The sequence below is a fragment of the Protobothrops mucrosquamatus genome, unplaced genomic scaffold (genome assembly GCF_001527695.2).
Source record: "Protobothrops mucrosquamatus isolate PMUCROS unplaced genomic scaffold, P.Mucros_1.0 scaffold1240, whole genome shotgun sequence".
Taxonomy (NCBI): Eukaryota; Metazoa; Chordata; class Lepidosauria; order Squamata; family Viperidae; genus Protobothrops; species Protobothrops mucrosquamatus.
Window position 1 is genome coordinate 169758 of NW_015387447.1, and position 26212 is coordinate 195969.

General features: G+C 35.2%; 1 protein-coding gene across 1 annotated transcript in view; it reads left to right on the forward strand.

The window, feature by feature from the left end:
- BTBD9 (BTB domain containing 9) overlaps positions 1 to 26212 on the forward strand; it is a 132278-nt gene that overhangs the window by 78328 nt on the left and 27738 nt on the right. Inside the window, exons 8-9 of the mRNA XM_015821058.1 lie at positions 7303 to 7492; positions 15441 to 15548. Coding sequence (XP_015676544.1) covers positions 7303 to 7492; positions 15441 to 15548 — 298 coding nt within the window. The remainder of the gene's footprint in view (positions 1 to 7302; positions 7493 to 15440; positions 15549 to 26212) is intronic.

Consider the following 26212-nt stretch of genomic DNA (forward strand, 5'->3'; position numbering starts at 1 on the left):
TGTTGGCTTTTAGTAATGACTTGGTTTGCCTCTAGGTGTTCGCTGATTCGTTGTTTGATTATCTTTTCCAGAATCTTCCCAGGTATTGAGGTCAGGCTGATAGGTCTGTAATTTCTTGGGTCCATTTTTTTTTCCTTTTTTGAAGATGGGAACTACATCAGCTCTTTTCCAGTCCTCTGGTAGTTCCCTAGTGCTCCAGGATCTTTGAAAAATATAGTTCAGTGGTTCTGAGATCACATCTGCCAGTTCCTTGAGAACCTTGGGATATAATCCATCTGGTCCTGGTGATTAGAACTCATCTAGGCTGGATATGTGCTCACTTACCGTTTTCTTGCCTATCTTAATTTGTGTTTCTATTCTGTTTTTTATAGCACTATTTTTGATAGGTTGGTCTGTTTTTTCCTTTTGTGTAAAGACAGATGCAAAATATGAGTTAAATAGTTCTGCTTTCTCCCTATTGCTTGTCACCTTCTTGCCACTTTCACCCACTAATGGACCAATTATTTCCTTCACTTTTTTCTTGTTTTTTACATGTTGAAAGAAGCATTTTTTGTTATTTTTGACTTTGGTCACAACCCTTAGTTTATTATGAGCCTTAGCTTTCCTCATTTCATCTTTGCAGGCTCAGGCTATTTGCTGATATTCTGACTTAGTTATGTGCCCCTCTTTCCACTTTCTATACTTGTCCTTTTAATCTTTCAATTTATCAGAGAGTTCTTTATGCAGCCATGCTGGTTTCTTTTGAGAGCTGTAATTTTTCCTCTTTGTTGGTATTGTGCTAGACTAGGCTTTTATTATCTCACTTTTCAAAATTTCCCAAGCTTCTTGAGTTGTTTTCCCCTTGAGGATTCTCATCCATGGAATCCTTCCCAAGCCCTAAGTTTATTGAAATTAGCTCTCTTGAAGTCCAAGCCTCTAGTTTGACTGTGTTCTACTGCTTGTGCTTCCATAATGTTGAATTCCAATATTGCATGATCACTTCCATCCAAGGTTCCTGTGCCTTCAACACCTTCTATCATTTTATCTCTGTTAGTGAGAATTAGGTCCAAAATGGCTAATCCCCTAGTTCCCTTCTCTACTTTTTGGGAGACAAAGTTGTCTGCTAGGTTTGTCAGGAATGACACAGGTCATCTTCTGACATATTTTGACTGCTGCTATGCAAAACTGGCAACATTGTATATTGTATGCCTATGAAGATTCTCAGTCATCCAGGTCATGGTTGTCCCAAAGGTGCTTTTTCAAGAGGCAACTGGACTTTCTTGCTTTCTTGCTTGCTTTCAAAAGAAGGAGGAGGAGGTCCAGCTGCCTCGTGAAAAAGCACCTTTGGGATTGTATATTGCAGCAGAATTGGTAGAGCAGCAGGAAATGAAAAAATGACCTGTGGGCCTTGAGTATATATGAAATAATTATGAAATGAGGCTAAAACCATAGAGTCTTTGTAGCAGTGTCATGTAAATGCCAAATGTTAGCTGCAAATCTCACAATAAAAATTGATCATTTAATTAGTATTACCTTAAATGGTATCACTTTAGGTAGCAAATCTTGCCTGAATAATAACAATAATAATAATAATAATAATAATAATAATAATAATAATAATAATAATAATAATAATAATAATAATAATAAAGTTGGAAGGGACCTTGGAGGTCATCAAGTCCAACCCCCTGCTCAGGTAGGTAACCCTATACCGTTTCGGACAAATGGGTGTCCAGTTTCTTCTTAAAAATTTCCAGTGTTGGAGTACTCGCCGCTTCTGGAGGCAGGTTGTTCCACTGGTTAATTGTTCTAACTGTCAGGAAGTTTCTCCTTAGTTCTAGGTTGCTTCTCTCTTTGGTTAGTTTCCACCCATTGCTTCTTGTCCTGCCTTTAGGCGCTTTGGAAAATAGCTTGACTCCCTCTTCTTTGTGGCAGCCCCTGAGATATTGGAACACTGCTATCATGTCCCCCCTCTTCGTTAAATTAGACATACCCAATTCCAACAATACTGAGGACTATTCACAGGGATCAATTGTTAGTATGTTTTCTACAAAATTCTGGAAATCTCTGGCAAACTCTGGTATAGTTGTTTCCTGTAGTCATAACACAATAAAACATGTATGGCCTACAGATAGTGGTTAGAAACTTTTCCACAAATTGGCAAATAACTTCATTTTATTTTATTTAAACTCTGTACTTTATTTTATTTAAACTCTGTACTCTGTACTTTGCTTTAGGAAAAAAAATAGAAACCTGTTGTTGACTTTGAAACAATTGAATCACTTTTATAATTTAAAATGTTTGATCCTATCCAACTGCACTGTTAAAAATATCCTTTATCGTTTATTAGATATTTTTGGAAGGCAAAGTGTTGTTTATATGGTTATATGCACAACTGAAAATCTCTTTTCCTATCTCCAAATTATGCCCCCTTCTTTATACTATTCCTTAGTACTCTTGAGAGATGGAAGAGTGAATAATGGTTGCAGCCAAACAGTGGATATAACAAATGGAATGTCCTTGGACATCCTCTATGGAAACTTTTGTAGCATTTATGAATCACTAAGGCTTCATTTGTGTATCTTTTTGTGTCTAGGAGAAATGGTTTAAAATGTTGGGAAAAGGAGAAAATGAATACAGTAAATGCTCATTTCTCTCTTGCTCAGCAGTGGTTATTATAGAAATCATTTAAATGTCCAACAGAATGAAAAAGTCAAATCAATTTCTTAGTAGCGTACATTGGTGTTGTAAAATATTGGTCTATCTTTCACTTAGTGAGGCATTCTTTGACCGATTTAATGTCTTCTCTGTGTGAAGCTGTTGCCATCCAATTCTCTTTTCTCCTTTTAAAGGTCTTTCCAGTCCATGGTTGCATTTTTTTTTCTTACAACAGAGATTAGTGCAGTGAGTTTGTTACTGGCACATTCTGTTGCATCCATATACTGTAGGTGTACACTAATCTTTTCCAAATTCTGGATTATACAGTCTTCTTCCATGTTTGTTGTCAAAGAGCTGTTAATATTTGAATAGCATCTTCTACAATTTTTAATAGTTTGGTGAATGTTTCATCTGATACTTTCACATTTGATTTATTTGCTAATTTATTACCTTTTGTACTTTTACTTTTCAATGTTTCTATAAATGTATAATCCTTTTTGTAAAGGGATTACATGTAGTCTTTCCTTCTGTCTTTAGCTTCTTCATTTGCCACTGTTTTCTTCCATAATTATTCTTGAGTATCCCTGCCTTAGCTATGAGTTGTCCCATGATTCCTCTGATCTTTTTTTAAAAATATTTTATTTTATTGCTATTTTCCTTTATTTGTTGACATCCTTGCTTGGCTTTCCATATCCTTCTTTTTTGAAACTGGAAGTCTTGATTCAGTGGCAAAATGCCCTTTTTGTTGCTCAGCATAGTCATCTTCTCTGTGGGTATGTGCATGTGCATGCGTGCATATGCTATCATAGTAAACTGTTTTAAAAGCCACTCAATTTTTTTCATCTCTGAATTAGGATTAGGGTTTTATTTTCCTATGATGCTCCTTATATATTTCCATGGTTTCCTTATATATTTCCATATATTTTCATGGTTCCCTTTCATGTTTTCCAGGACATACAGGTAGTCCTCGACTTATGACTACAGTTGAGCCCAACATTTCTGTTGTTAAGTGAAACATTTGTTAAATGAGTTTTGCCCCATTTTGCTACATTTCTTGTCAAAGTTGTTAAATGAATCACTGGAGTTGTTCAGTTAGTAACAATTGTTAAGTGAATATGGCTTCCCCATTGACTTTGCTTGTCAGAAGATCGTAAAAAGTGATTACATGACAGCAACAGTTATAAATATGAACTAGTTGCAAAACATCTGAATTTTGATCATGTGACCATGGGGATGCTGCAAAGGTCATAACTGCGGAAAACGTTCAGAAGTCACTTTTTTCAGTGCCGTTGTAATTTTGAATGGTTATTCAATGAACTGTTATAACCCAAGGACTATCTGTACTTTACTACTACACCTACTCTCTTTAAACTTCAATCCATGTATTTGACCTTAAGAGCCTATGATCTCTTCATGCACCTGAAAGTAATAACTGGATTGCACTGCTCCTTTTATTTTGTATTATGCAATCTATTTGATTCCAATCATATTGGTTTCATGTGTAGAATCTGCATTGATGTTGTATGAAGTATGTATTATTGGCAGTAAAACCATCTTAGTAAAATTCAGGTAACCTATCTCCTATATTGTTGCATTTACCAAATCATTTTTCCTATGATTCTAGAATCCTCCACTTCTACTTAACAACTAACTTGAGCTCAGAAGAGGGAAACATCAACAGTAGTCTTAATTGCTGTGCCATATCAGCTTTCTTTTCCATTATCTTGTATTAGATAGTCAATCCCATGTTAGCTCATGTTAGAATGCTGTATCAATTTAATAATGATGTCTTCTCCATTGTAATGATTTCATTATCTCCGGGTGATTATTGGTCTTCCTCTGTCAGTTCTTAAGAATGATTATCTCTGCTTTTTTCCATTTATTGTTCTATCCAATTACAACCAGTAGTATTGAATTATCTCTGACTTAGCAGTTATCAATATTTCTTGAATTTCCGATTTCTGCCAATTCCTATAAAAGAATGTGCTAAAGTTTAACACAGTAATTATTTTCCATCTTTAATTATGTAACAAAATAATGCCAATTGTTTTGTCATAAGCAGGAATAAACCTAAAATATTGAGGATAGCAGCTTAGACTATCATCATAAAATTGTCAGACATTGTGGGGGAAATCCTGTGCTTTTCTGTTCACATGTAAAGCATAGAAGAAGGATCAGAATGTGGACAGAACAAAACATAGCATTTGATAGCTCGTGGAATTTATAGTTTAGCCATTGTCTAAAATGTGTGTTTTACATTAATATTTTCTTAATTTATTTTGAAATAAATATAAGAAATTTTAGTCAAACAAAATCCAATTAATGCAAAAGATATTTCAGTAAATATTCTGACTTTTTAAAAAACTATTGTCAAATTAGAAAAAAACTAAAGATATACCGGTATGTCTGATTTTTTTTCCTTTTGCTCATTTGTCATTAGGTATTACTGAAGATATATATTTATGTGCATGTGTATGTGTGTACGTATATATATAGCAATCCAAATATATAGCAACAGCAATCCAAATTTCACACACACACACACACAATTTTAAGGTCATGTCTTCAAAATGACATTAATTTTAAATGTTACTGTGTCACAATATATTCAGTCTGTTGGCCACCTGTTGCCTGATAAGATCCAGAAAGAATAACATGAAGTTTAGCTAATTCAGCTTTATCTATTTTTATTCTTTTGATTTTTTTATTATTTATTCAACTCAACCAAGTGATCCTGGACAGCTTACAATTCTAAAATTATAAAACAATTTAAAAAACATTAAAACAAGCATTTTGTTTGCTTCTACGGTGTATTTGGATTAATATGGAGTGTTTTTCATTCTAATGGTACATTCAGTTTGTGAAGAAATATTATGTTCTACAAAAATAAGAGATATAATTCATATTTTGTTTTTCATCTTATAGCATGTGTTACATGTAATATTTAGTTGAAGGACAAAAAAAAAATTCAGAGGCAAGACAGTATTGTTTCTGGTAGTGCCTTTTTATAAACAAAGTTACACAGATTGAGACAGAAATACCATAGGGAAAAGCCAAGGGAACCAAAAAAACCTGAAATGCTTCATGAAATGACATCCCTTCCAGATGGTGTTTTTAATACATTTATTAGATGGATATGAAAGACAATAATGAACATTCAAAATGGGGAGTGGCAGTCCTCCCTTGGGAACTGAAACAGCGTGATACCTTCTGTGTGCTGAAATTGTTTGATTAATCTCTACTATCCTGTTGTGTAAAATAGTGCAACAAGCTTTTCCTTGGCATGTATTAATATGGACAATATTACTCATAAATAGTCCAAAAGAACATTTTTAATAAATATAGTTTGTTTTCATATAGATGAGAGGCTAATTAAACAAGGAAAACAAGTTTTAGGAACACCTTAGAATCAAAACACCCCTCATCAAGTTTGATTAATTAAATTCATTTATGAGTGAAATCCTCTTAATGTGAAAGCCTGTTTGGAGTGGTGGTTAAGGTGCCAGCCTAGAGGCCAGGAGACTGGTGCTAGGCCATCTTAGGCATTCTCTAGCCCAGCGGTTCTCAACCTATGGGTTGCGACCCCATTTGGGATCGATCGTCCATTTCACGGGGGTCGCCAAGCAAGGCTGTCCGCCATTTTTTTTCCCTTTTCCGGCGGGTGCCTTACCTCCCTTGAGCTGGGCCAGCTGGTGGTCGGCCTGCTCCGTCTCTGCCGCTTGCCAGCTATGCCTCGGCCGGCGCAGGGGGCGGAACCATGCATGCGCGGCACTCCCAGGCAGGGAAAGTCCTCGACTTATGACCGGTTGGGTAGTCCTCGACTTACGACCGGTTTAGTCCTCGACTTACAACCGGTTTAGTCCTCGACTTACAACCGGTTGGGGGTCGCGGCATTAAAAAGGTTGAGAACCACTGCTCTAGCCAGTCACTCTCAGCCAATTCAGCTCACAGGTTTGCTGTTGTCAGGAAAAAAGGAGGAAGTATTGGTACGTTCCTCACCTTGTCTTATATATGCAAAAAAGAGGGGGAGAATAAAAATTTGAAAAAAAATATTCAGGTATATAACATCAATTGAAAATGAAAAAAAATAAGATGAGTTAATAGATTATTAATTATGCTGCAACTTCTGATCTTGAATTTTGTTTCTAAAAGCTGCACAAATAGAATTTATACAGCTTTATCTCTACAATGCATGCTTTGATTCAGTAGAAATTTCATGTTACTTCAAATGCTTGGAAAGTAATAGAAGGAGGGGGACTGCTTAACAACCACAGTGGCAGTGTCTATTACCTGTCTGCTGTGATGGTTATTGGTCTCTTTATTTCTCTCCTTCACTGTCTGTTCAGCCTCATCCACTTGTTTGAAACAACTTTTGATTATGGATTTTGGAACAAGTTTGTTAACCACAGTAATTGTTACAATACATCTAAATATTTGTTTGCTGAATGTTCTCTTGTATAACTAGTTTGAAGTTAAAAGATTTCTGGCCTTCACTGATACAGTTCACTCATTGCTCATTCATTTTTAATCTTGCCTCTGAAATGTATCCGTGTTTTCCTGTGTTAGTAACATTTTTGTTTATTTTTATTCTTCCCCAGATAGAGAAACTGATGGAACTGAGTTGCCTGTGCCTGCCTTTGATTTCTTTTGTATTTTAATTTTCAGTTCCAACTGAGAATGTTGCAACAGTTGCAGATTGCGCCAGCGTGATTGAGGGCGTGAGCCGTAGCCGCAATGCTTTGTTGAATGGAGACACAAAGAATTATGACTGGGATTCTGGGTATACGTGCCATCAGCTAGGCAGTGGTGCTATTGTTGTACAGCTGGCGCAGCCATACATGATTGGATCAATTCAGTAAGAAGATTTCTTTTTTCATGTAAAAATAGTTTCAGTAATGAGAATACATACCTCCTGATAGCTACTGTGAAAAGTTCATATTTTCATGCACTGATAGTGTTCTTAACATACAAAACCTAAGTTGGAAAGCAAACCAGTCTGTATATGCACATACACACATTTGATATGAAAATAATGACATAACTTGAGGGCAGGCAATTTATTTTGTGCTGAGAATAGCATCAGAATCAGAATGCTTCCAGTTTGTTTTGTTTTATATTGCTGTGTGATTTTTACAACTGCATAGCCTTGAGCTGATGAAATATTTATTTATTTATCTCCTCAAATTTATCTATGAGTCACTGGGAATAAAATAAAATGTTAATGTGTTAAATGAGAAAAAGAGTAGAATAAAGTTCTTGGGTATCCATGAAACTCAGTATACAATTTCTGACCAACTGCTACCTCCCTTCTAATTGTTTTTTTTGTTTTTTTTAGTTTTGGTGGGGAGGGGCAGGTTGGAGGAGAATAACACTATTTGTGGTATAAGGTCAAAGACAAATATACGCGTTGCTGAGAGTTGTTAGAGAAGGAAAATGGAAAGTTTCTTAAAGATGTGTGACTATTGCAAAATATTCAACTCTAAAAAAGAAGTTAGGATTTCTCTATACGTGTAAGTTATTATAATCTTTTAAAAAACAAAAGAGTTTCACCATAGTATACCTGCGATAGAGAGGCATAAAGAAAAAAAAATCATTTCCTTACAATAAAATAAAATGCAAGGAATTATGCTTTCTTTACTTTTGGTTTCTTATACTGTAGTTTGATATTAGAATGGTGAAGATATGAAAGGCACTGACATAAATGAAGGACAAAATAATGTTTATGTTTCAAATGCTTGGCACTGAAAATATATGTCTATAGCTATATGTTGTGAATTTGTAGTCCATATTGTGGAATATATAGGAAAGATTTTTTTAATGTTAATTGGCCAATAGTGTACTCAAAAACAATAGTGATGTGGCCTGTCACCCAAATGCTGTTCATAAAGATGACATCATTCAGATGATTTGCCATACTTTTTTTTGTAATTGTGGCCATTGATCCCAGACTTGCTATGTCTCTCAGCTCCTGGAAATGGTGCCAGATCTGCTTTTCTTACAGTACAAGATAGACGTTTTCAAGTGTCAGTAATGACATTTCTGCATTAATGATAATATCATGTTTGCTGGAAAAAAAATACTGCACTCCAACAAAACACCCTTAACCCAGTTGTAAAGCATGATAGTGGAAATATTGTGGATTGGGACTGCTTTACAGCCTCAACTCCTTGATGATTCATAATCACTGAGAAAACAATGGATTCTTGATTGCACCAGCAAATCTATAAACTGAAATATTCTCCAAGGAGTGGGATATACCATCAAGGTCTGAACTGATTTCAGGAATTTGGATCATCTGCAACAGAAAGGTGGATCATTTACAGCACCAAATCAGTTGGGCATAGTCCTTTTCTTAATTTGATGTACATTTCTAGTCCAGAGAGCAAGTAGGCAGAATATTACTTATTTTATAGCCCTCCTCTGATCTCCATTAATGCCTAAACTCCTTCCCCTGCTCTAAACACATAGATTTTGGAGCTAAAAAAAAAAAGATTCTTCCCCATCTAACTAAATCCATATTCAGCACAACCCATATATGTTGGCTCACAGAGGTGACTTTCTAGAATCATCGTCTTAATTTCTCCCACCACTTTGTGATTAGGGAAAACCACACCATAACAAGGTTCTTCCTTCCTTGAGGGAGGTAGTATTATAGTTCTTCACTGATAGCTAGATGTTTCCGGGCATTTAAAACAAATCCTCTTCTTTTCCATAACTTATTATGGGAAAACTTATCAAAAGCTTATTTTTTGTTTTATCCCAGCTTAACTATTGCATCCTCTCCACTCCAATCTTGACATACATTTTCCTTGGACTTTATCACTGATCTACCACATATTAAAGTCTTGAATGCCATTCTGGTGGTAATTCACCTCTTTTCCAAAAAGGCTTCTCTCGTTTTAGACTCCATTCTAAAATAATTTATCTATTAAAGAGCATTTTTGAAAACCACCATTTATCCGATCATGTATCTAATAGGAGCATACAATTTACAACTCATTTTTCCAAACTATATTTCACCTTTAAGATGTAACAATTCATTCTGTTCTCTGCCCCTTGTATGCAGTTACATGAAGGAACAAATACTACTTTAGAATAATATCTTTGTTGTGTAAACTGATGAGACAGTTGGCTGGATCTTTTCATTAAACTTAAATTGCTTTTGATAATATAGTCATACTGTTATTCAGATGTCAGACTTTCAGATGACCTACAGGAACCATCTAAACCAGTTGCCAAATGCTTCCCAGTTGTCCACAGTTTAGAAGCCTCCCATTTTCTCCAAGAATTGTTAGCATTTTCTGAAACAGCTGGATCATGTCAAAGACTTCTATATTTGCTGTGCTGACCATTATTACTAGGAAACTCCCCATGCCTCCTGCTGTTGGAGACCGCATATGGGTTTCTATCAGATTTATTCCCTTCAAACAACTCCCTACAGATCTGGAAGCCAACTTTATTGAACCATTCTCCATAACTACTCAAATCAGTACTGTAGCCTTTTATCTATAGCTTCCAGCCACACTGAAAGTAAATTCCATTTTCTACTGCTCCTTCCTGATACATCTCCTTATGCAATTCTGCTCCACCATTTCCTCCCAACTTGAAGGAGAGAAACAATTTGAAGTGAAATATATTTTGGATTGTCAGTACAGGAAAGGCAAATTGGAATATCCTATTCATCAGAAAGGGTACCCAGATACAAGCTGTTCATGGGAAATAGCAGATGATGTACATTCCTCTTACCTACTTTGGCAGTTCCATTTTCAGGACCGTCAGAAGCCTAAATCACCTGGCAGACTGAATACTCAGAATTCATCACCTGTTAACATTTCTGTCATTGTGGAGTAGGAGGGCATTGAAGGAGGAGACATTTGAATAACTACCAAGAGAGAAGCAGTGACAGTTAGATGGAGACTCCTAGAATGGAAGGGAAAATCATGGCAGAGAAATAGGACAGAAGAGATACCCTCAATTTCTGCTGACTTTTCCACTTCAGACAGAGAGAGAGGCAGAATGCCCAGAACATACAGAGAGTTCATTAACTTAAGCCAAAAAAGAAGAAACAAAGGGCACTATGCCCTCCAGCCATCCATGATCAGATAGAGGAAGGGAAAGAAGCATCTGATGGAGAGAAATGGGAGAAGACAACCTCTAGTGACATAAAGTATGAAGTTAATAAAGCACGGACTAGTGATCTTTTTCCAGCTAAACAGAATTTTTCTACAATACTAAAAAGCTCATCTCTTAATCTCAAGGCCTAATTTCACCCACTGGTAAAAGCAAAAAGAAAAGAATTGAATTGAATTCAAACTCTGGAGGAAACATATATAAAGCTTGATTTCTGCACATAAAGTTGTTCTGCGATAAAACAACTTACCTAGCATTGTCATGTTTGTGAACTACTGCTAATAAGCAATGACCTGAATGGAAAATAAAACATCTGGAGAGTCAAGATTTATTGCCTGGCCTGGTGTGAAATCTGACACACTTTACTAAAGCACAATTAGCACATAAAATTTCAGAAAGGATTTCAGTAGGAGATTAAAATGTTGCATTTTCATCTTTGATATAGAGAACCCTAGAGATTTTTATCATTATTCATAAAGGAAAGGAAAGGCAGTTTACAAAGTATATAATTTATCAAAGTATATAATTTATGCTACCTTGCTCAATAGTAGCAACTGTGAGAGGGATCCTGGAGTCCTAGTGGACAAGCACTTAAATATGAACCAGCAGTGTGCTGCGGCTGCCAAAAAAGCCAACACAGTGCTAGGCTGCATTAACAGAGGGATAGAATCAAGATCACGTGAAGTGTTAATACCACTTTACAATGCCTTGGTAAGGCCACACTTGGAATATTGCATCCAGTTTTGGTCACCACGATGTAAAAAAGATGTTGAGACTCTAGAAAGAGTACAGAGAAGAGCAACAAAGATGATCAGGGGACTGGAGGCTAAAACATATAAGGAACGGTTGCTGGAATTGGGTATGTCTAGTTTAATGAAGAGAAAGACGAGGAGGGACATGATAGCAGTGTTCCAATATCTCAGGGGCTGCCACAAAGAAGAGGGAGTCAAGCTATTCTCCAAAGCCCCTGAAGGCAGGACAAGAAGCAATGGATGGAAACTAACCAAAGAGAGAAGCAACTTAGAACTAAGGAAACATTTTCTGATAGTTAGAACAATTAATCAGTGGAACAATCTGCCTCCAGAAGCTGTGAATGCTCCAACACTGGAAGTTTTTAAGAAGAGACTGAACAGCCATTTGTCTGAAATGGTATAGGGTTTCCTGCCTGAGCAGGGGGTTGGACTAGATGACCTCCAAGGTCCCTTCCAACTTTGTTGTTGTTGCAAAGATTTATATGCTCAGGTGTTCAAGAAACATTATTCTAGGGTATTTTCTGTGCATCTCAACTTGCCGCTTCAGAATAATTAGACAACATTGAACAGAAATAAAAATTCTTGTTCCAGAAATAGACAAACCTGCTGGATTAGTGGTCCAAAGGCAAACTATTAAAAGCAGGAACCTCTGACATGTGTAACACTTTTAAATGCAATCTGAAGGTAAATTGAGTCTAGCAGATTATTAGAAAGGGATGGAATTGCCAAATTTGATGGAAAATATCAAGAATACAAACAGTCATGCACAAATACACTCTCAGTCAATCACATATATACTTTAGGATGGGATAGAAATATTATGCTCAATAAACCATAGTATAGAACTAGGATTATTAACCAAGGAAGATTAATTTTATGACTGCCCTCATTTTTAAGGTACAGCTCTTGTGCTTCACTTTTTTTAACAGGTATACATGATTTGCCTTAAAGGAATAGGCTCAGAGAGGCTTTCTAAAATGTGAGTGGATGTTAATCACATTTTTATTAGAGTCATTGTTATTTATTTTAATTAATGAGATGTGAACAAGGCCGCTGCTACGAATGCAAATGTTTAACATTCTAGGTATTGATGACAGTTAGCTGGCTGAGTATGCTGTGTCCCCAGCAAGCTGATTAACAAAAACCAATTCATTGTTCTATAGGAGGATTTCCTAATATGCTGTGGAAATACATCCCCCTGCCCCCTTTTTATTTTCTTTTGACCTTAGCCTATCCATCACATTATAACTTAGCTTTTTCAAGTTCTTTATTACTGTAGATTGGTAGCCTTTTAAGTTTTCAGAAATTTAGCCACTGGGTAGAACAACGTATATTGGAGAATAAACAGTTATATAGTGATAGATTGAAAGGGCAAATAATGCATGTTAAATTGTTGTGAGATATCAAAGATGGTGGAATTATGTAGTGCTTTTACTTCTTCATGAAATAACACTTTAAAATGCAAAGAGTCAGAGGAGTAGCCATGTTAGTTTATTTTGCAAGAAAGAAAAAATAAGAGCTATACACAGAGAGTATGAAGGTCTAAAATGTAATGGCAAAAGCTGTTGTACCTTATTCATTTATTAGCTCTATGTTCCATCTTTCCACCAAAAATGGCTGATGCTCAACATAATAAATAGATAGTATTATGTATATTGATCAGTGAAGGAATAATATCATTCAGAAATTTGTAGAAAAATAGTTTAATATACCACAACATTCCTTTGAAAGAGGCAGGTGTTCGTTTAATTTTTGCTCTTGTGAAAAGTTAATGTATTTATTTAGCCTGTATTTAACATTTAATTGAATTGTTAGATTTTGCATTCTATTTTATTCATTTTATCCATTTATGTTTTAGAAATTATTCATTTTTAACCATGTGTGGAGTCTTTTATTGCTCTCTAAGCTTAACCCATGCATATACACACCTGCCAACTGAGGAAAACATTTATTCTCCTTCTTCACAAAAATTTAGGCTATAATAAATCAGTAATTTTTAACCTGTTACAAGACACTTTATACTTATCATGACATTTTGGGAATAAATTGCATTTTTACCTGACTGAATATTTATAGTTTTACACAATTGGGCATACTTCCAAGAAACTAAAATAGCCTTAAGCTTGGCATACATTATCATTTGTTAACACTGGATAAATATTCTGTAATGATCAACCATTCTGCTCTTTACATAAATGTACCATATATCCATAATCTTTTTGTTCTGAGACCCTCCCCTGCTAAGTTGGTTTTTAGTTAAGCTATTAAGCAGCCAAAATTGTATTACCTACTGATGTACAATTCAAAATAATTGATTTTTTATATTAATTCCTGTTACTCTGACAATTTGAATCAAGGAAACTGCAGTGTCCCCAGTTATAAAAAATGATTTCACTGGAAAATCTAATTAGATTATTTCCTTTTTTTACATGTTTTTGTTTCAGTACTTGAAATTCTTCAAAAGATTTATCCCATAATTAAAACCTCTGCATTGATTTGCAGCTATGTTTATAAGCTCAACACACATTCGAGATTCTGTCCTTAAGTTGACAGATTTTTTAATAAGCAAGTTAGCTACAGCTTTGCTTAGAGCAACCAAAAGACATCTGTGCTAAACAAAAAGCCAGTGAGAGAGAAAGCAGAATTTTACATAGCTGGATGTTTCTCCTAACCAAATGTGGAATGCTGCTTTGGGGAGTTTTAATGGAATCAGCTCTGAAATTTTAATTTGCAGAAACTCATCACTTAATGAGAATTGAAAGTCTCTTTTTTTCAGAGTTCTTTTATTTTGGTCTTGAAATTATTTATTAACAACACCCTAGGTTTCTATAGAGGGCTCTACAGTAAGTTTTAGAAATCTTGTTTGCCCAGTATATCAGCCTAATCAATATTAAAAGATGTACAGATCTGAAGAATGAAGCCTTTTCTTATTCCTATATCATATTTAATATTTTTATAATAAGCCCAGTTCTAAATCAGTGGTTATTTTCTTTCAAACGAATAAGTTTCTTTCCTAAAACAAAGAGAGCACCAACTTTTACAACAATCCTTCAGCATTAAAACAAGGCATTTAAGATAGCTGTTAGTGAAGAATGAAATAATTTTGTAGAAGCAATACTTTTTCCAGCAGTTGTAAACAAACAAGGAGACTCTAACAGGGAGGAGGTGATTTATATAAAATATAAATAGTCTAAGAAGATTGTTATAACTGCCAGTGCAAATAATATCTTTTTTCATAGGTTTTAATTAATATTTACTTATTAAACGTCAGTTGTCCATTTATTCAAGCAATCATTGTTCTCTAAACTTAAAAAATAGGAAATTCGAAGAGATTATGGAAGGATGTTCTAGCATATCTAATAAACTAAACTATGAAAGCTGTTACGGTTAATAATTTTGATAGCTTTAAAGTTGCTATTTATTATTTCCAAGATCTATATGTCCCAGTAGTCACAAAACTTGTGCATCACAATGGATATGTTAGCCACTCTTTTTTTCCTAGAAGAAAAGTATCAAATTACTTACCTTTGGGGACTGGGAACATAACAGTATTTGGAATTCTGAGAAGATCTCAGGGCCATCTTCATAAAAATGCTTCCAAGAAACAAGGTGGCTTCAATTTAAAGTATCTCTTACTAATCCCCACAAATAGATAAAAGATAAATTCGATGCACAGTAGCTTAATTTTTTTTTTTCAGAATTACTATGTGCTAGGAAATCTGAAGCAGGATAACTTTAGAAAGCCAAATTATCGAAAACATATCCCTAGTATTTGAAAGGCTTACTTGTATATTTAAATTTTTTGCTCTTGAACATTTAAAGCTAAGTAATACATGTTATTTATGGCAAATATTAAAAACTCAATTATTAATACAAAATTCCATATAGAGGTGACCTTTGAATTCTTTACCTGCCCTTCAGGTTACTCCTCTGGGATTGTGATGACAGGAGTTACAGCTATTACATTGAAGTTTCTACAAATCAGCAGCAGTGGACCATGGTGGCTGACCGAACGAAAGTTTCTTGCAAGTGAGTTTCCTTTAAATATCTGAATGTCTGAATCAGAAAACATATAAAAAATAAATAAAATAAAAGGTTTTGTAGAGTATTGTATTAAGGGTGAGGTCAAAATTAAGAATGAAAATCTTGTGAAAGAGGTTTGATTGTTATTCTATAAACATTCATCCTTCTGAATCACAGTAAAGAAGGACATTTCTGGTGAATCCAGTTTAAAAAGTAAAATTTTAAACAAGGACTGTTCAGTTCTATGGGGTTTTTTTAGGTTTTTTACTGTGCGATTGGATAATGGTATTCTCCTTCCTTGCTGCTTCCTATTTGCCTAATCCAGCATTGAGGAGCTAATCCTTTGTTTATGGAATTAGATTATAGTATAAAGAATACCTGCAAAGTCCCAGCAGGAAAAATAAGACAACACCATTTTCAGCAAACCTCTTTGATCAGCAAGAGTGCCAAAGAAAATAATGAGAAACAAAAGAGAAGAAAATGAAATTCAGTATACATGTCAGGAAATGCATTTGATAGTCTAGTCAAGTGTGAAAACTTGTTTTCAGGTCTGCATACGCTGCCTTTGGTTGGTTTAATTGTATTTTAATGTAGTATATTTTGTGCAAATTAATTATTTAGAACTCAGGCCCTGAAGTGATAGGTTATTCTTAAAGTCCTCTATCTTTCTTACTAATTCTCAAAATGCTGGTGATGGAAATGTTGGTGTATTTATTATCTTCAGAGAGGAACCTTGCAGTCTTCTTTAAATGGAAGCCAATTAATGCATATTGGCCTTGTAATTGTCATTTTAAATGCTGCATGCAGGTTAAAAAAATAGACCCTTCTGGATAACTTCTGTTTTCTCAACACAGCGTGACAGTAATGAAATGTATTCATGTTCTTTTCTCTCTGAAAGGGCAAATATTTCTGATGTTTGGTTTCTTGGCCCTAATAAGAGAAATATATATTCTGCTAAAAAATTTACAGAGGAAGATACTAAACCTGTTTCATACAGGAAGATAACCAAGTAAATAAATACATCTGAACAATAACAAACATAAAAATAATAGAATCAGTAAAATCATTCTAAATCTGCCAAACCCCAAAGGCCATAATGTCTAAAGATATCAGGATTGGAATTGTGTTGACCTTCTTAGGACAGAAAGCGATCTTCCACATGAGCAATGCACTGAAGTTGATAAATCAAACTTTTAAATTTTCTTTGCCCATTCTCAAACATATTCATGGTTGTCTGTAAACTTTCAACCCGTTCCTAATCTTGATTGTAAAATATTGCATTCAGTTGTGTCTAGTTCTCAGAGACTGCTTGGACTGCTTGCAGCTTTCTTGGAAAGGATTTTTCAGAAGTGATTTGCCATTGCCTGTTTTCTAGGGCTGAGAGCAAGTGATTAATCCAAGTTGGCTTTGTGTCTAAGGTGACTGATAATCTCAGTTTGTGGCCTGATGTCTTAATCACTGTACCAAACTGACTCTTATTGTAATTATATCATCTACATTAGATCAACCTTTCCTCTCCTACCAACACTGACTGGAACTTGCCATGGAGTAAGAATGATAACCACCATAATACAGTGCGTCCTTTTCCCAATTCCCAAAACCAATCCAGAAGGATATTATAGTCGAAAGCCACTGAGAAATCCAGACAGTCCACCTCTGTCTGGAGTCCTCCAAAGGACATTGATAATATGAGGGCAGTTCGGAAATAAACTTCAATTTGGTTATCAGTGACAGAAGCTCACAGATACAGAACATTTATTGTACACATTAGAAAATTACCACATTACATTACTTTGACATACTCACCATTCAAATTGAGGCACTTGTCATAACGTCTTACAAGGTTTGAAAATCTTTAGTAGTAGTTATTTGGTGCCAAATCTGGGCTATGGGGTGTGTGTGATCAAAAACATCCCAACGGAACTGCTTCAGAAGTTCTTGGGTTTGTCTAGCGGTGTGCATGCGAGCATTATCGTGAACCAACACCACACAGGAAGTCAGCATGCCTCGACACTTGTTATGGATGGCTCATCTGAGTTTTCCTAACGTTTCACAGTAGACTTCTGAATTGATGGTTGAACCACGCTCCATGAACTTCACTAGCAGTACTCCTTTGGCATCTTCACATTTAGCGGGATTTTCTATGGCACCAGTTCCAGTGTGGTGTTGGTTCACAATAATGCTCTCCTGCACACCGCTAGATGCACCCATTTTAGGAAAAATAAAATTCAGAAGAATATGCATGATTAGAATGTGAAACAATTCTAATCATGCAAAGAAATAATTACAGGGATAGTACAATTATGGATGTAGACCACAAGATGGGGTCACTGTAACATCCAGAACTTACAATATATAAAATTTAATTCACTTTCATTTTTAGTGAAATCTGCTAGAAAAGAAAGACAAAACCTGTATTCATTACATGAAATTATTGCAAAAAAAAAAACCCCTTTGGCCAAGTTAGCAGTTAATTATGTGATTCTAGCCTCACCTGAACTCCTATTAGCCAAGTTAATTAAAGACAGTTTCTAAGATTTTCAACTATATAGCAATTAAGTCCAAATATTACAACAAGAAAGGAAATCTTTATAGATGTTTAATAAGGAGCAGAGATTCCGGGGACAGGTTCTTCCATATTTGGATGAAAAATAGAAGACAGCAATCTGAAAGTCTAGAAACAAATCTAATGTCCTGGAAATAATCTATGAAAAGAAAATGAGGAAAATGCTAAAACAAAAATTAAATAATGAATTCTGAGCCCTTCAAGTAGAAAGTAAGATTAATAAAAATCAGAGTGCCATATAGAAGCGGAGAAGTTCAAAAATTATGTTGGTGGAGAGAAGCCTAAATCTATTCAGACATGCTCAGAAGGCTAAGCATTCTGTCCCAAAAGACTGACTCAGGGGAAACTTGTCAACAGGATTAAAACTGAAAAAATAACAAGTTTAAAGTAAGAACATGTTTCTTCTCTTGAATAGTCAGCCAAAAGCCTCAAAGGCCCAAAGTAGAAACATTTTTAAATCCTAAGAGAAGAAAAGATAGAAGGAAAAAAGTAAAAAAAGATGAATCCCTATAATGGGATTCAATTGTTGGATTTTTCTGGTGATCTATTTGACCTATTACTGTATACATTTGTTTGTATTTCAAACAGTGACCAAGGGCTAAATGGGGTAACGAAGCCTGTAATTTTCATTGTATTAGTAATTATAGCTGTGTGCCACACACCTTCATCACTGGCCCTCCATCAAAAGTACCTGCAAGATCCACCACTATACTGTGGTTAAAATTACTGAATCTCTGCTGTTTTTGTACATGTGTGTGATGCCATGGTTTATGTTTGAAAGGGAAGGAGCTTGCATTGGTTCAGTACAAAGCTGCTTTCCTCATTTGCATCTCCCTTCCCCTCCCACATTCCCCTAAAGTGTGTGGAATAGCCCCTGATATCTCCAAAAAGTTGTGGCTGAGTTTAGGACACTGCAGTTCCATTTTGCAAAAACAAAAAGTGAGCACCCACCCGAACTTTTCTACCTTGATTTTGAAGTCAGTTTATTCTCTGACATTTCTCCCTACATATTGTTCTGTTCTTTAAGTTGAAGGAGAGGACAGCCTTAGACAGTTAGATAGTCCCTGATGGGAAGCTTGGCGAACAGCTGCTTAACAGCTGCATATCCATTCTTTACTGTAAACCAGACAAGGAAACCAATGCCATGCAGGTCAGTACTACTTTTATTGTAAAGCTTTAGTTACAGAATCTTGCAAGTCTGAACATGCTTCCCACTCCCCTCCCTTTGTCTTTGTATGAACTAAGGAGGAGCTTCTTTGAGACATTTACTAAAGGACATTTCCTCTGCCCTCTGGACTGTTTTACAGTAGTGAAATTTCAAAGCATATAAACGTTTAAATACAGGTAGTCCTTGACTGATGACCATTTGTTCAGAGGCCACCCAAAATTACAATGGTGCTGAATTAAGGGACTTAAAACGGGTTCCCAAAGTTATGGCCATTGCAAAGGTCTGTAGACCCAAGATCAAAATTCAGGTACTTGCCAGCCCACTTGCACTTATGACTGTAGAGGTGCTGCAACTGCCCACAGCCACCTTTTCCCTCCCCCATCTGTCTCCTTTTGGCCCTCTGCAGTCCTTGGCCCCTGCTGCTCTAACTGACGTTTGCTATCTTCTTGCTTCTACTGCTGACCAGGCATGCAAACCAGGCTTTCTTCCCAAGCTCATGCATGCAGTTTCTTCATGAGACCTGGGGAAGATGACCTCATGTGGCCAGCTGCTGCCTTGCAAAGGGCCAGGGCAGGCAGACCTCCTCAGTAGTGGGAGAAAGAAGATGGCGAAGGTGGCAGGGACCTTGGAGTGCAGGGTGGTGAGGACGATTGTGACTGGGATGGGGCAGCTGAGATTTCCCAGGGCATTACAATTGGGGTGGCTGGAACTTCTTGGGGTCGTGCGGCTTTCCACTGCACAGCTGGGGCTTTTAGGGCACTGCAGTTTTGCATTGTGCGGTTGGGGCTTCCCAGGCAGCTGCGTCTTTGTACCTAATTGTCTTAAGGCCCTTTCTACCACAAAGAGATTGCATGTGGTTTTTATGAATTAAAAGATATATGTTAGAAGTTCTATGAAGCCTAAGAGCCAGGTGGATAATGTTTTTTTCTTAGATGCATAGAATAAGTGAGAGGATGCGGGGAATGGGGAAATTGGTTGCCATAACTATCTGGTTTAGTTGTGAATAGATAAAAGTGTCATTTCAGCATAAGCATCAAACTAATGTGTCATTTCTCTTTTATTAAAACAGGGTATAAGTTTATTTCTCAATTCAGATCCCATCCAAATCTAGATACATTTTTTAAATATTTGTAACATTTGATTAGATTATAGAATAAAATACAAAAGCAAATAGTAGGACACAGTGGGGAGGGAAAAGGGAAAGAGAAGTGAGGGAGAGAAGGGAAAAAGAAAAGAGAAGGCATTGACTTCCGACTTCCTCTGTTGCAGTAGAATAAAGCATTAACATCGAACCTTGACTTTTTACTTTACTATAATAGTATAAACTAGCCATTTCTATAACAAGAAATCAATCTAATCAGTAAACCCCAAAATCAAAGTTTCTTTTTTTCCCACCTCAAGTACAAAGTCCAGAAGCGGTCTCCAAGTAGAAACAAAAATACTTATATTCTTTTCTTTAATCAAAAAGGTCAATTTAGCCATCTCTGCCAACTCCATCAGCTTCTGTAGCCATTCATCCATGGTGGGAATTGCGACATCCTTCCATTTTTGTTGCTGCCATCAACATATATAAGATCAAAGTTCCAAAAAAATTTTCCAAGTCTTTTTCCATTTAAGCCAAAAAGAAAAGTTTCTGGTTTCATCTTTATCTTTACTTTAAGAATTTTCTGTATTAGAATATAAATACTACTCCAATATTTCTTTGCTTTATCACATGTCCACCATAAATGATAAAAGGTCCCTACTTTACACTTACATTTCCAACATTCATTTGAAATACCTTTATAAATTTTAAATATCTGGTGTTAAATACCAGCAGTACATCATCTTATAAAAATACCAGCAGTACATCATCTTTTATAATTTAATGTGAATTTTAAGCTTTTCGACCACATATTCTCCCATTGTTCAAGCATCACATTATATCCAAAGTTCCTGAATCATACAATGTTTTACATGTTCACTTTCCAAGTTCAGTTTCGATAACATTTTATAAACCTTAGCAATAATATGTTCATCACTACTACACAGTAAGATTTCCAGTTCATTTTTAACAAAGTCAAACCAATAACTCTTTTTATCTAATTTGAATCTTTCTTTCAGTTGTTGATAGGTAAATGAATGATAAACATAGCCCTCAGATTCTAAGTCTTCCCTTGACTTGAGGACAGGTCACCAGAGTTAATAAGTATTATTTTACCATAAGTCCACCAGGCCGGCTTCGCCATCATTTCTTTTCTAAAAAAAGCTTCCTGGGGGGACACCAAAAGAGGCAACTTAGTGGAAAACCTTGTTTTCTATTTATTACAAACTCTTAGTATGGCACTTCTAGCGAAGTGATTGTTAAAATCAACATTAACTTTAACTTTATCGTACCATAAATAACTGTGCCATCCAAACCTTAATTCATGGTCTTCTAAATCAAGTAGCCTCTTGTTCTGGAGATTCACCCACTCTTTTAGCCAGGCCAGACAGCATGCATCAAGGTACAATTTCAGATCTGGTATCAGTTGCAAGTATTGGTAATATCTGGAACAGAAAAAGCATCTTTGGTAAAACATTCATCTTAATTACAGAGATTCTACCCAATAGTGATAAATGCAGTTTGTCCCATTTTGTAAGTTCTTTTTAATATCATTCCAAAGAGGCACATAGTTGTTTTGAAACAATTTTATATTCGTGTTTGTCATCATAACCCCCAAATAGTTCATCTTTTTCTCAATCTTAAAACCTGACTTTTTAATCAATGTATCATTATCCTGAGATGACATATTCTTAGTCAGCATTGTTATTTTCTGTTTATTTATTTTAAAACCTGCCAAACCCCCAAACTCATTTAACTTCCTCATCAAATATTCTATATTATTTTTGGATCTTGCAGGAATATAACCAGATCATCAGCAAATGCCCTCAATTTATAAGCTGCTTTCTTGATGTTTATAACCATTATTTTCTCATCTTGCCTAATATCTCTATTCAAAACTTCCAACACCAAGATAAACAGCAGAGAAGACAAGGGGCATCCTTGTCTTGTGCCCTTTTGAATTTTACTTGAATTAGTTAAGTCACCATTAATGACAATTTTTGTTTGTTATGACAGCTTTAACTTCTTGAATAAAATTCTCTCCAAAATCTTTTTCTTCCAACACTTTAAACAAAAATCCAATTTAAATTGTCAAAGGCCTTCTCTGCATCTAAAAAATATTAGAGCTGCCTGTTTCTCATTATGATATTGTAAGTATTTAGTAATGTTCAAGACAATCCTCACATTATCCCTTAGCTGCCTTTTTTGGCAGAAAGCTAGATTGGTCTTCATGTATATATTCTTGTAAGGTCTTGTTTAGTCTTTCTGCCAAAAGTGCAGCGAAGAGTTTATAGTCTTTATTTAATAATGAAATTGGTCTGTAATTCTTTGGCTTGGTGATATCTTGACCCTCCTTCGGTAACAACACAATATTTGCTTTCTTCCACATTTGGGGTATCTCTCTTCCCTGTACTATTTCATTCTTATATCCTTTAGTGGCTGAAGAAGTTCATCCTTAAAACACTTATAATATTGGCTTATAAGGCCATCTGGGCCTGAAGCTTTACCTGATTTCATTTTTTTAATAGGTTCTGATATCTCGAAAGTAGTTGTTAGGTCATTCATAAGTTGTCTCTGGGTCTGTGATAATTTAGGCAACTGCTGTCTTAAAAGATATTTGTCTATTCTAGATATGTCTATCTCCTGTTTTTTATACAAATTGGAATACAAATTATGTATCTGGATACATTGACTGCTTGTCTATGGAAATTAAACCATTTTTAGCCCTTTGTACACATGACACAGACAGCCACAGTGAGCTTTTTGATATATACAGAATGCTCTTTCCTGTCCATCCAAATAATTGAGAGAAAGGGCTTAGAACTTTATACTTTTCCTTAGTAACAATTTGTCATGCCATATGGTGTAACCTTTTGGTTAATTTCAAAGAAATGTCAAATTCTGGCTTTGGAAGGCAATTTTAATTACTGCAAGAAATTTTCAGAAGGATTTAATTGACCAGTTTTTGTCAGCCACCTAAAATAAAAGAAGGAGCCCACAAATCTAAAATTAATTATCATTTTTTGCTGTGAAATGCCACTTGAGAAAACACACCCTTCCCTGACCAAATAAATATTTAAAGCAGTTAAAATAATACATCTAGCTAGTGAAATCACACTTACATTTACTTGGAAAATGTAGCGTACCAAGTTTTATCTTCCACTTCTTCTTTTAATATTTATAAATGTTAAGCAATATAAATTATGGGATTTCTGAAGCTGAATAACTATAGTGAAGTCCAAAATGTAAAAAATGTTTTTCAACGTGGTGTAATACATCCAGTTAGTAACTGGATTCAGCATTTTCCTTAATTCATATTGCCATCTTTAAAAAGCTGTCACTGTTAAGGCTGCATGAGTCTTATGTTTACACAACCTCCTAGTCTAGCAATAAATTAATGACCCGCATAACTTAAAATATAAATTCCTGCTATAGATCAGTGAAAATTCACATAATATGCTTAGTCATTAGGACATTGAATATTCAGCTTTTAACTGTGGAACAATTAACCAATGGAACAACCTGCCTCCAGAAGCGGTGAATGCTCCAACACTGGAAGTTTTTAAGAAGAGACTGGACAGCCATTTGTCCGAAATGGTGTAGGGTTCCTACCTGAGCAGGGGGTTGGACTCGATGACCTCCAAGGTCCCTTCCAACTTTATTATTATTATTATTATTATTATTATTATTATTATTATTATTATTATTATTATTATTATTATTATTATTATTATTATTAGGATTTTTTCATGGTACAATGAAAGGAGATGTAGTTTATTATAATATATTAATACATTTGTTGCAAAACATAATTTTCTCTCCCTAAGTTGCTATAAAACAAAAATACAAAACTCTCATTGTTTATATATTATTATACTTCTTTTGTCTCATTCACCATGTACTGTTTATGAAATTAGATATTATATTTCAAGATTTCAAAGAGTGCTCTTATTTTCAGTAAGACCCATTCTGTCATCCATATACAAGGTACTTTGAATCCTTGGCAGTATGTCATAACCTAGAATTAGTAAATGTAGCATTTTGCTCTTGAAATCTAAATAAAATTCATGAGCAATTTGGCTTATTCTACAGCTGAGAAAAGTGCATAGGAATAATTCAAATTGGAGTGCTCTGTGGAATTCTCACAGATTCTGAGCCCAAAAATTTAGAAAAGAACAAAAAGGTAAGAATCAAAATTGATTTTTTTAAAAAAAAAACTCACAGAATACAGTAGTTCCACCATTGCTGAGTTTGGGAACTAAAAAACCCAAGTCATCAATTATCTATCCCTTTAGGCAGAAAGGCAGAATGCAATTAAAATGATGATGGTGATGATGATGATGATGATGATGATGATGATGATGATGATGACAACGACAACAATACAGATATTCCCTGAATTACAACCCAATTGGGACTAGAACTTCAATCACTAAGTGATGTGGTTGTAACATGAGATGTCACAGGATCACATCGCTTAGAGACCACTAAGTGGACCACTATCTACGGTAGAAATAAGAAATCTTATTTCTTCTCTTATTTTTTGCCAACCTTCTGTTATGCATGCTGTATCTCCTTATTAAAAATCAAGAAAGCAAATTACTACATCTCTAACTTGAGTAGTAATATAGATCATTCTGTTCCCTTCCTTCCCATCTTTTTAATTGTAAATTATTACTATTATTGTAAGTATTTATTGCTTCAATTTTTTATTGGCCTTTAATATTTATAAGCTGCCTAGAGTCACATGTAGGTGAGAGGGATAGCATACAAATAAAAAAAACCCCCAAACAAACAGACAAACAGATATAGATCTAAAAATATTTCCTCCAATTCTATGAAATGTAAAATAGAGAGAAAGGGGGATACAACGTTGCAGATTTCTCTTCATTTTGCTGCTGGTTAAGGGCCTGCAGTTGGTAGGAGAGTCTAGAATATTTGACAATTGGATAGTCCACAAAAAGCTTATGAATGACATAATGGATTTTTTAAAATTTAGATTAGCAGATCAGTTTTTTTATTTTTATTCAGTAATTCATTCACTTACTACATGGTACATCAATCTAAAAATATGCATGTAGTTCTCACTTGGAATTCTCTGAGTTTAATTGTTTTCTTGCAGACATTTAATTACCCAAACTAGGTAACATTGGTGCATTTTGTTCATGATAATCTTCATTCCTTTATTTATATGGGAGCATAAGACTTGTATCTGCTCAGATGGGGGGGACTCTTATATAAGATCCCTGACTATTAAATAGACATTTTCACTGTAATGCTTGAAATTTTCAAGTTCACCTTATGAATCAAACCTACATAAATGCAAGATGACTGCTGTAATATGTAATATAAACTAAATTTTTAAAAACAGTCTTGTAGTTGTATATTTGACGCATTATTAAACAGGTTTGGTAGAAATTAGTTATTGACCTTTTCCAATAGTTAGAATGTTATTTTAACTCAAAACCTCATATTCTTTTAATAATAAGAAATTTTTGTAAGATCAGGAGAAGACATTCTGCTTTTTGGGTGAGTCGCGCTGCACCTAGACCAGTGTTTCTCAACCTTGACAATTTTAAGGCATGTGGACTTCAACTCCCAGAATTCCACAGCCAGCAATGCTAGCTGTGGAATTCTGGGAGTTGAAGTCCACATGCCTTAAAATTGTCAAGGTTGAGAAACACTGACCTAGACGCATTGCAACTAGTTCTGAACTCTGCATTTTAGACATGGTGGCGCAGTGGTTAGAATGCAGTATTGCAGGCTAATTCCTCTGACTGCAGCAGTTTGATTCTTACTGGCTCAAAGTTGACTCAGCCTTCCATTCTTCCGAGGTTGGTAAAAGGAGGACC